Raw genomic sequence first — 10,443 nt, 5'->3', positions numbered from 1 at the left:
CCGCTATCGCGATCGAGGCACGTTCAGCGAGACCTTCGTGTGTTACAAGTTACAGCTACAGGGCGCCTTATCGACTACTCGCGACCAGCCTGTCGCATGTTGCTCCATGCGGTGCGGTGCGTGCCGCAGAAACGCCACAGCGCAGATCCTGCAGCACGCACCGGGGTTCCGGTTACTAAATATTAGCATTCGTCGTCTGCGTCCTCGTGGAGTTTGTGTTCAATAAATTATCCTTCGACTAATCCTAGTGTCGGTCGCGCGCGTAGGTAACGTACTTACTACAGTGCTACACTCCTGCTCGTTCGGCAGCTCCGGAACCGGACCCAGGCTGCCTCAGTCTTAAGAGTAAACGTAAGCCTAGTGAACCTGTGGGTTGTGAGTGCCTTGTGCCTTGCCCTTGAGTAATTTTAGGAGTAAAACAATCTCAACTTTTTCGGCGATCAACCGCTTTAAATCTCTGCCGAGGACACGCCGGAGACCAGGAAGCGTGGTGGTTGGTCACAAATTCGGTGATGGTGATGCGCGATGACCGCGCTCGTTGTGGTCACACCGCGTTAGCCGGCACTCAATTATCACCTCGGACGCCGTCGCCGGTCCGCCGGTTTACGACTCGAAGCGCATGCTGGCCCGGACCACCGTTTCGACCATCGTGTTATTTTTATTACTTCCCGCGCGTGCCGGCCCCGGTCGCCCGGATCCCCTTGAGGCCGCCTCGTCCGTTTTATTTGCATCCATTAGTTTAGAGTCCACCGGTTCGTCCGGGGCCGTGCGCCGGCTTTCGGTTTTATCGCCCTGGCGCGCTGCCGTCGCTGGCGGTCGCTTCGTTTTGGGCCGGAAGTTGCGGATGCCCGAGTTCGACTTGACGGGGAGTAGCGTGACGAGCGTCGAGGGTGGTGCCGGAGGTGTTGTCGGAGCGGCCCCGTGTGTCCTTTGGCCGGGTACGGCAAGTGCCAGCGAGCTGAGCATCTCCTCGTAGATGCTCGGATCGATGACTTCCACTTCCGCCTGGCCGACGACCGGCGGGACCTCGGCGGACGAGGTCTCGAGCATCACCGGAACCACGTCGTCGATCTCGTCGTTGGTGACGGTCGGGATGACGCGAGACATTGGCGTCGTCGTCTCCGGGAAGCTGTCGGGCACCGTCGAGCCAGTGGCGGGTCGCGTTTTCTTCCGCTTGGGTCGCCCGGTGCTGGGGCTGGTGGTGGTGGGGCGAGGACGGCCAGTACCCGCTGTCCGGTTGGCCGGGTTCCGGTGCTTGATCTTGGCGAGCGACGAAAAGGGTGGCAGCTTGCTGGACACTTCCGGCCGGATGCCGAGTTTGGACGCGAGCGTATCGAAGATGTCGGACAGGTTCTGTAGGTTCTGGGAGCGGTTCACCTTCAAGTCGGCCAGCTGGTTGGCAGCGGCCGGGGGCAGTCGGGGTAGCACCGGGGCGGTCGTCGCTTCCGGCGCCACGTTCTCCACCACCAGCGCCTGGAGCGTCTCGTTGAACACCTTCCGGGTCGGGGGCTTCTCGGCCGTCGTCCGCCGAGTGCCGTTCACGAACTCCCACTTCGTGATCGGGAACAGTTCCGGCTGGGTGATGGTGGGGGTCGGTGGCGGCACCGTCGGGGGGCTGTACTTGAACGTTTCCACCTCGACGTACGTCGTGGAGGGGCGGCCCTCGGTCAGTACACCAGCCGACGCCGCCAGCGTCGTTACCTCCAGGGAGTCATTGTCGCGTTCCTCACTAGAGGGCGCCCCGAACTCCGTCGTCGTCGACGGTGGTACGGTGGCCGGCTCGGTAATGTCTTCCGCCGACGTCAGCGTCGTGGTGACGGATGACGGGACCATCGTCGTCGTCGTTGTCAGTTCCTCGTCCGGACTGAGCCGGGACTCCGCGAGGTCCATCGCGACATCCATCACGAGCTGTTCCTCGTCGTGCGTGGCGTTCAGCTCACTGGACCCGTAGTACGGACTCTCCGTCGAGCTGGTCTCGTCGGACTCCACAGCCCCGAGGGTGGTCGTTTCGATTTCTTCCGTCGTCGTGATGGCCACATCATCCTTGGGTCCACTCAGGTCCGGCTTCTTGGCGATTACACCGTCCCCGAGGTGTTCGAACTTTTGCTCGTCCAGCGTCGGGTTGAGGAGCTGCTCCGTCGCGTCCACGGCCGTCGGTGTCAGGTACTTGAAGTCCGGTATCACCTCCTCGTGGATCTTGTCCACCGGCAGCGGGTATGGCCGCACGTCCAGCACTCCGAGCGGTTCGATGCCGAGTGTGGACGAGCCGAAACTCGGGTTGGTGTAGCTCTGGTAGTACGTGATCGGTCCGTTCGGGTTCTCCGTGTACGCGAGCGCACTCTCAATGTCCGACGGCCGATTCCGGTACAGGATCTCCTCCGCCAGCGATGGTTTCTTGCGGGCCGGCAACCCAGTACGCTGGGCCACCGACTTCACCGGGAGTTCCGACTCCGATTGCTGGGGGCTGATCGGGTGCCAGGGCTGCTTGTCCAGGACCGGGGCGCTGGTGAACAGGTTCACGTCCAGCTTCGGTATGCTGTCCACCCCGAGGCGCCTCCGTGCCGGTGTCAGCTCCTCGGGCGTGCTGTCGTTAATGATGGCCTGGAAAATGTTCCCCAACAGAAGGGTGTCATTCTTCGCACCCTCATCGGCCAAAGGATCCACGCCAATCCCGGCTGGTGGCAGCTGGTCAACATCGTATGCCCCAGGTCCGGCCATGTCCACCAGCTGCTGCTCGTCCCACTCGGCCGACGAGGATGATGATGTTTCGTTGACGGCGTTCACCTCGGCCAGCGATGCCAGGACTTGATAGCGGACGGTTGTCATCCGGCTTGTTGTGCCGGTGGCCGGTGACGATGTCTTCCGCGTGGTCGACGAGCTGCCCGCGACCGTCACAGACAGTGGCGGGGCCTCCGTCGTCGTGGTCGTCCTGGAGGTTGTCGTAGTAGCCACCGGTGCGGTAGTCGTTGTGGTGGACCTCGAGCCACTCTTGGGGTGGGCCGTTTTTGTGGTGGTTGCCGTCGAGGACCGTCGGCCACCACCCGAGCCGGCCGAGGCCAGCGTGGTTTTAATTTTCTTCGTCGTCACCCCGTGCTTATCCATTTTTTCGATCTTCGCCGTGGCCGTTTCATATTTTGATTTCGGACCCACCTGAGGTTTATCCTGGCCGCCGCGAGCCGGACTGACCGACGAGGACGACGAGGTCGGTAACGGAGCCGGTGGTGGCGGGGGCACCCTCGGGCCGGTGGCCGGCGGTTCGCCGGTGCCGGAGCCCTTCCGCTTCTGCGTGATGTCGGCGTCGGTTTTCGTTATCTCAAACGAGCCCTGTATCACCGGTAAATTATCCATGTCAATGTCGGACTCTGCCTCGACCAGAGGGGGTGGCCCAGCGGCCCCGCCACCCCCACCATGCGGTGGCACGCGGGGCGTGAACTTGTGGATAGTTTTTTCGATCACGCCGCTCTTCTTCGTGACGTGGCGCCCATCGTGCCCATCCACGCCGGACTGGCCGGGCTTGACCACCGTCGGCGGAAATGCCTGTCGGGCACCGATCAGCGATAAGTCGCACAGTGGACCACAACGAGCGAGTGGGAGAGAGAGAGAGAGAGAGAGAGAGAGAGAAACAAATCATCATCAGTGTTATCTAATCCACTTTTTCGGTGTAGCCTCGGTGTAGGAGCATATCCGGCGGCGGCAGGACCTCGGCCTTACCTCGTGGCGCGTCAGGAGGGCCGTCTTCAGCACGTCCTGGTCGAGCAGCCGCTTAATCTCGATGCTGTCCGGATCGATGCGTATGCTCTTGAACGCCGAGTTCGGGTTGAGCACCTCGCTCAGGAAGGCGGTCCGGATGTGCTCCTCCACGTTGTTGATGGTGCTGTGTATGTGTGGGTGAGACGGCGAGACCACGGGTGATTAGTTTTCCAACAAAACGCGAACGAGGAAGCAGAGGGAAAATGGGGCCCGGTGTCGGCGGTCAATATTAGTTCCCTGAAAGCCCACTTCGAACGATCATGATGATGATGATGGAAACTTCAAACCATGGGATGGGTGGGAAGGTTTTTCCTAACGGCCAAGGGTTGCTGGCAATTTTGCAATTTCTGAAAAGAGCCCGACCAAGGGCTACTTCCGGTTGTAGTTGCCAGACTCACCGCTCGTCGTTCGGTTCAGTTTCGCAAAATGCAACAGAATTATTTCATAAAGTCTTCTTTGCACTTCGCCCTTAGGTGGAACCGGAACTCGGATGATGCGCAACACAAATGTAGAGAAGTAGAAAAGAAAGACTTACGATGTTTTTTCGCAACGGAAAACTATTGTTTATGGTTTCTCTCTCTGTTCAAAGAAGGCACATTCTGTTGGTGTTTCATTGTTTGGCCGCTTGACAGTAAATACTGCCAATATGTTGCTAGCCAAGGACGAATTTAATCTAACCTTTGTGAAAATGTGTTACAGACAGTTCAAGTTCAAAGAGAAAAATCGTGACATTTCGACTTAATTCCCCTTAAAAGAAGGCCAACTATTCAAAAAGGTTTTCTAACCGAAGCCGATTTGTGAAAAGGAATGGTATTTTATTATCGGTATGGTTTGAAACTTTCGTTATTCTGGGCAAAGATACTCTGGGATGATGAATTGTTGATAAGGCTCAACTACTCTACTACTCAACTAATCAAAGAGCAAGATAGTCACTGTTCAGGGTTGTATTGTCTCGAACGAAAAGTTCAAGATACTGTTGAACATTGGAGTATCTGAAAAGACTCCAAGTAATTTAACAGAATAAGCTCAATCAATTGGAATAATCTGGTCAACAATTGTAGCCGAAGACTGTAAAAAATACTGCGTGCCAATGTGATGCCAAAGTTTTCTTACAGCCGGGGCCCTGGCAATATTCCTTCAGCCTATATTAAGGAGCGCTAATTAGCATTAGCGTTATAGATTCTGTTCTCATCATCCTTGTTGTATGGAGTTGTCCTACCTTTGGGGATTCCAAAGATTCCAACCACATTAGACTGTGTTGAAAACTATAGCGGCTTTCTGCATGTATCAAACTGCTTGAATTGGTTTTTCAGTCCTGTTCTAAGTGTTACTTCTCCAACCAGCAACAGCGGCCTCTTCCCGCTTAGATTGGTACCAGCTAACGTTCTCTATTTTCTGAACGGTTGCTACCTTCATTTTGACAGACCAGCAGCTTCGAAGTAGCATTTAACAAAGCTTCCCATAAAATAATAACCTCGAAAGTGGGTCCATTACTCGTAAGCTGGTTCGCCTTTAATCTGGCACACCGTATCATACGTATTAGTATGAATCAGATCTTGCCTTTTGCGTGCGTCAAAAATCTCCAGTGTTCCCGAATGAATCCCCTTGGGTCCGCTTTTGTTTTTGCTTTTCATCAATGATCTGATCCTTCGGCTTCCTTTCGAGTATCACTTTATGCTGACGATCTTATGTTGCTTTTGCCTGTACATAAGCAGTCTGATTGCCTTAATAAGCAAGCATTTCTTGCTCGCTTTGTTTGCTGGTATCTTTGTGCTCTACGATGATATAAAATGTGCTTAAAATTAATGTGCTCTATAATTATATGAATAACGTGCCTAGATAATGTTGGATGTTTTTATCGAGGTCTGAGTTCGTATAAAGCCACATGTATAAAGATTCAATTTGAAAATGATTTCTTGACCATTACAAAACTAATGTCTATTTGTAGAAATCAATTCAATCGAATGTAGCAATAATAATGGTTGAAATTATCGTTTGAGACTCTTTTATCTTTGCAAAACTGATTTTGAAAAATACCCTTATTTACTACAATAGCAATTTACTTAAACATGTAGGGTGTCCCAAAATGAGTTGTCAAAACAGAAAATGCCCCATCACCTTCAAGAAGAAGTGGACCAATAACATTTTAAATTCCACAATTTCTTCGCCATTCGATAGTAAAAGAAAGATGCCGGGAACAGGAATAGGAAACATATTTCTCTGTTACCCCAAAACACAACAACAACCGACTTACATCTTTATCTTCCGCATGTCCAGAAACACCCTGAAGCTGAGCACGATGGTTGGGCCGTCACCAAAGCTCATGATTTCCGCCCGGGAAACGGTGAGGCCACTGCGCTCCAGCGACGTATCGATCAGCTTTTCGTAGAACGCCGTCTTCTGCCGGTACACCGGGGTGCTGTTGCTCCGCAGTCCGGTGGTGTAGATGTCGCCCCGGGCCACCCGGAACGTGCAGTCGAAGGCCAGGATTGCTGTAAACAAAAGTCACATTTCAGTGTCAAATGCTCCGGTTTCTGTCGGTTTGAATTTTTTGCTCGAAAATTATCGTTCAATTTTTCGTCGCTCCAGGACCCCATTTTATTGCCCTTTGTTTTTAAACAACCATCAACCAACCAACTTTTCACGCTCAAAGTAGCAACTAAAGTGTTATAATTGATCACAATTAGGCACCTAGACACAATTAACAAAATACAGTCACGCACCGGAAACAAATAACGCGAACGCTAATGCCTCGATTGCCCGGAGCGTCCGGTCCACCGTGCCGGGCCGCGATTGTTATCTTCTTCGCAAAACAAAATCAATAAAGCAATACAATTAAAGGCCCAATAATTGACGGCCCGAAGCGAAGCTGTCAAAAAAAGACTCTTCCATGACATGAATAAATTACGCGTTTACGCTTCAATCGATTTGGCGCGACTTGATGAGCCAATCACGGGCCTTGCGCTGCGCACTTGCCGTGGCCACTACCACTGTCCAGCCGGTCCGAACAATCGGACCGATATCAAACAAACTTTCATCACTCCTTCTCCTCTCGCCGCGGTTATTTGATTGGAAATTGATGGACACGACGCTGCACTTTCGCGGTCCCGGCCCCCCGAAAAACGCTCGCCACACTCAAAAAAGGCACACGGGACTCTAGTCATCTATTGATCCGCTGACTTTAATTAAGCTCCGCAAAGTTTGCTCTCGGTTACCGCCACCCGAACCGGGTCCCAGCAAAATTATGTTTATCTAGTGCAGCTCGCACCACTGAGCACTCCGTGGTAGTTCCGTGCCGAACAGGGGAAAAAATCCCATTCCGATGTCACTCGACTCGTGCATCGGGCCTCACTCGCGTACCGTATGGGGCCTGGGACCTGCAAACAAAAACAGCAACGGCTGACCCAACCATTGTCATTAAAGCCACAACAAAGGGCGCTCTTGTCGGGTGGACGCTATGATAGCCGCGCGGATGACGATGCTGATGATGATGATGCTGGAGCACCAACGGAGCTTCTACGACACATCAATCAGTTAAAGCTACATTTTTGCCACCCGCCCTGCCGGATGACAAAAACGCTCGGGACGCTCGGTGCCCGTGCCTCTTCCTCTCTGGTGCTCGTCGGTATTAAATCAGTTGATGCATCAAGTCTCGGGCAGTGGCATAATGAAATGCCACGAGTCGTTGCCGTTCTACTGTGTCACTGGGTCCCTGGCCCATCCCCTGGCCCGGGACTTGCATACATTGATGACATCCGGTTCGCTGCATCGTTTGCATAGCGGAGCCATCCGAGCATGGAGCCGGTGGAGACGCCTGGTCGTCCACTGCGTGCACGTGGGACGGACAGTCCAGCCCGCTAATGTTATCCATTATTTCAACGAATTTTTTGCGCTGCTGACGGTATCGCACGTGTGCGGATGTGTGACGCTTTTGTTTCGGCCCAGGATTACAATGTCGGTCGAGCAGTCAAGGTGAGCAAAATGGGATGAATCTCACCTCAATGCTGTAAGTGCCCTTATTTGCAACGCGTATCAAACGTTGTTTCAACCTTTGTTTCACATTGCAGCCTGTATGATATACATAATTACGTGTTCCGTTTCGATGTTTCAGAAATGTAAACAAAAGGGAATAATTTTATTATCTCATATACAGTTAATTGTACAATCAAAATGCAACATGTTTTCTATTTCGAAAAAAAACGTCGAATCATCAACATGATAACCTTCGATAAACAGCCCGATCGCTACTTACATCCGCTTAGATCCGTCTTGAATGTGCTGAAGTAGAATGCCAGTCCGGCCACGCAGAGCACCGCCAGGACGACGATGAAGGCCGCAGACATCAGCAGTATGGAGAAAGATTTGATGTTCTTCTGCTTCTTGGCGTACAGGGCCGACGAAAGGTTGCGGCTGTCGCGCCAGAGGCCCCACGAAGTGTAGCCATAGTGGCTACTTACGCTCACATCCGTGGGATACGAGTATTTGCTCATATGTGTGTACGGTCCAACCAGTGTCGAGCGTCGCCCGAGAGTGTTCTGGTACGAAGCATATTCGCTTGCCTGTGGGAGAAAGAGAAATACAATGAAACAATTCCTGTTAATACACAGTTTGTTGAAGCAATGAGTTTTCGATTCGTATTTGAAAAGATTGAATCAAAATCAATAAGTTGAATTGGTCTTTTTGTATGAATTTAAGGATCATCGAAACAATTTCAATAAATCAAACACCAAGAAAGCACCGGTGGGTTTCTAAGACTGTCATGAAAGTAATTACACTTGGAAATGAAGGATCTTTTCATTCCAATTCCCAGGATTCAATCGATTAAGCTCCTGTCATTCATTCTTCATTCTACTCGAGATAAGCTGATGGTTGATTTGGTTAGATTTTCTTAGAATGTGCTCGCTCACTGTGGATTCACTTCCAGCTGATTTCATTTAAATTATCGAGAAATTAGTCAACATTTACTTCAGCTCATGCCCAACGCAGGCTGCCAGGAACTCCAATCCAGACCGAGAGTCTGGAGTCTGTACCATTTCAATTATTCGGTCCACAATCAGTTGTGTGCCCTGGGTTGGCGACCCTTTTAAGAAAATCTTGAACCCAGAATGTATCTGAAATCCAATCAATACTTCAACCCTCCCCACCGATAGCAAAGACCAAACGCTCACCCAGACCGGCTCTGGGCATCGTTTGGCAATGCGATGTGTCCACCCAATCCTCCCGGTCACGCCCGTTGCAATCTGGGTCACCGCCAGTCAGAGCTGCACCGGTGAGTGTGCGATGTCGAATGTAACCCCATCACTTACGCTCAGGTGTTTGAGCAAACATCTCGAGTGGTGGCAGCGGTCCCACTCCGTGTTCTCTTTAATTTTTGCATATTCGTTTCCGCCTTCGAGGCGAACAGGTCGGAGCATAGATCGGGGCACAAAATTTAATCACTGAACACGATTGGGACGGCGCGGCACATTAGTATGCTGGAACCGGCGGTTGGGAAAGGGGGGTCCTGTGGTGAAATCAAACACACCAGCACGATTTGCAATTCCGATAGGGTAAAAATGTAATAAGTGTGGCAGAGTGGACCTTCCTTCGTCAACGCTTACGGGCGCACAAGCAAATGCACTTAATATAGGGCACGTTCCATTGGACAAGCGCAAGCAAACAGTTTACTTAAGCACACATTTGCAGGGTTTACCAAAGGTTTAGTTATTTCGCACTTCTGGATCTACTCTTTCAATACGATTTTGTATCGATTTATCATCAAAGGCGATAATTAAATGATCCATTCGTCTGTACAATTTTGAGTTTCCGGCACTCCAAAAGAAGAATAGAATTTTCCATGATACGCTGTTTGAGAGAAAATCGAATGTGAGATTATGATTTTCAAATGATATTTGATAACGTTTGTCATAGTCGATCGTCAGACAATAACTAAAATAGACGAAATTAAAGTCGAAGATGGATGATTGTCATCTTCAACACATGGGCTGAAAAGCCTCGAACCAAACAAATGAATGGCGCTGATCTTGTTGCATTTACCGCTTTTTCAGTAATCACTAACCTTAAAAATAAAGCTCCTAAAAATGAATGATAACTCCTGACTGACTTATTTGTTTGTGAGTTAATTTAATAAGAGTGACTCTGGTTATTTTGTAAACAATGGGTTAAATATAATTTCGTGTTTTAATATTGTACTGCTTCTTCGAGGGAAAAAATAAAGTTCAAACGTAGGTTTGGGGATTTCGAACGCCGCCGATTTGGTCGTAGAGACACCGATGATGCAGAACGAAGTGAACATCCAAATGAGGCAGTAACACTAGAAAATATAAAAAAATCCCCAAAATCATTTTGAATTATCGAAAAGTGAAAATGTGAGAGTTAGGTGACATTGTAAAGATATCAAACGATTGAGCAATTGACTATGAGCTGCTCAAAAGTGCTCACCGATAAGAAAAGTTACTCGAATAAAGAAGTTATCGCTCAAACTATTTTGGAGCAAATCATTAAATCGTTCTACTAAAAATGTATTGAAATGTTAGAATGACGATGGAATGGTTTTGTGGTTCTTGATGGAGATAACGTTGATGAATAAAGCTAAATTTTTTATTCACAAGACTTTTCAGTCTATGTGTTATGTTTGATCCACGAAAATGTATCTACGTTATAATAGGAATTCGTAGAGAATAAGAGCGATTC

At 50.3% G+C, this 10,443-nt stretch overlaps 1 protein-coding gene across 1 annotated transcript in view; it reads right to left on the bottom strand.

Moving 5' to 3' along the window:
* Positions 1-603: 603 nt before the first annotated feature.
* LOC131207809 (mucin-2) overlaps positions 604-10,443 on the bottom strand; it is a 35,578-nt gene continuing 25,738 nt past the window's right edge. The window contains exons 2-5 of the mRNA XM_058200439.1: positions 8,003-8,309; positions 6,005-6,242; positions 3,712-3,874; positions 604-3,537 (exon numbers count right to left, since the gene is read on the bottom strand). Coding sequence (XP_058056422.1) covers positions 604-3,537; positions 3,712-3,874; positions 6,005-6,242; positions 8,003-8,309 — 3,642 coding nt within the window. The remainder of the gene's footprint in view (positions 3,538-3,711; positions 3,875-6,004; positions 6,243-8,002; positions 8,310-10,443) is intronic.

The sequence above is a fragment of the Anopheles bellator genome, chromosome 2 (assembly GCF_943735745.2).
Source record: "Anopheles bellator chromosome 2, idAnoBellAS_SP24_06.2, whole genome shotgun sequence".
NCBI lineage: Eukaryota > Metazoa > Arthropoda > Insecta > Diptera > Culicidae > Anopheles > Anopheles bellator.
The sequence above is the reverse complement of the archived record's forward strand: the minus strand, read 5'-3'. Positions and strand labels throughout refer to the sequence as shown.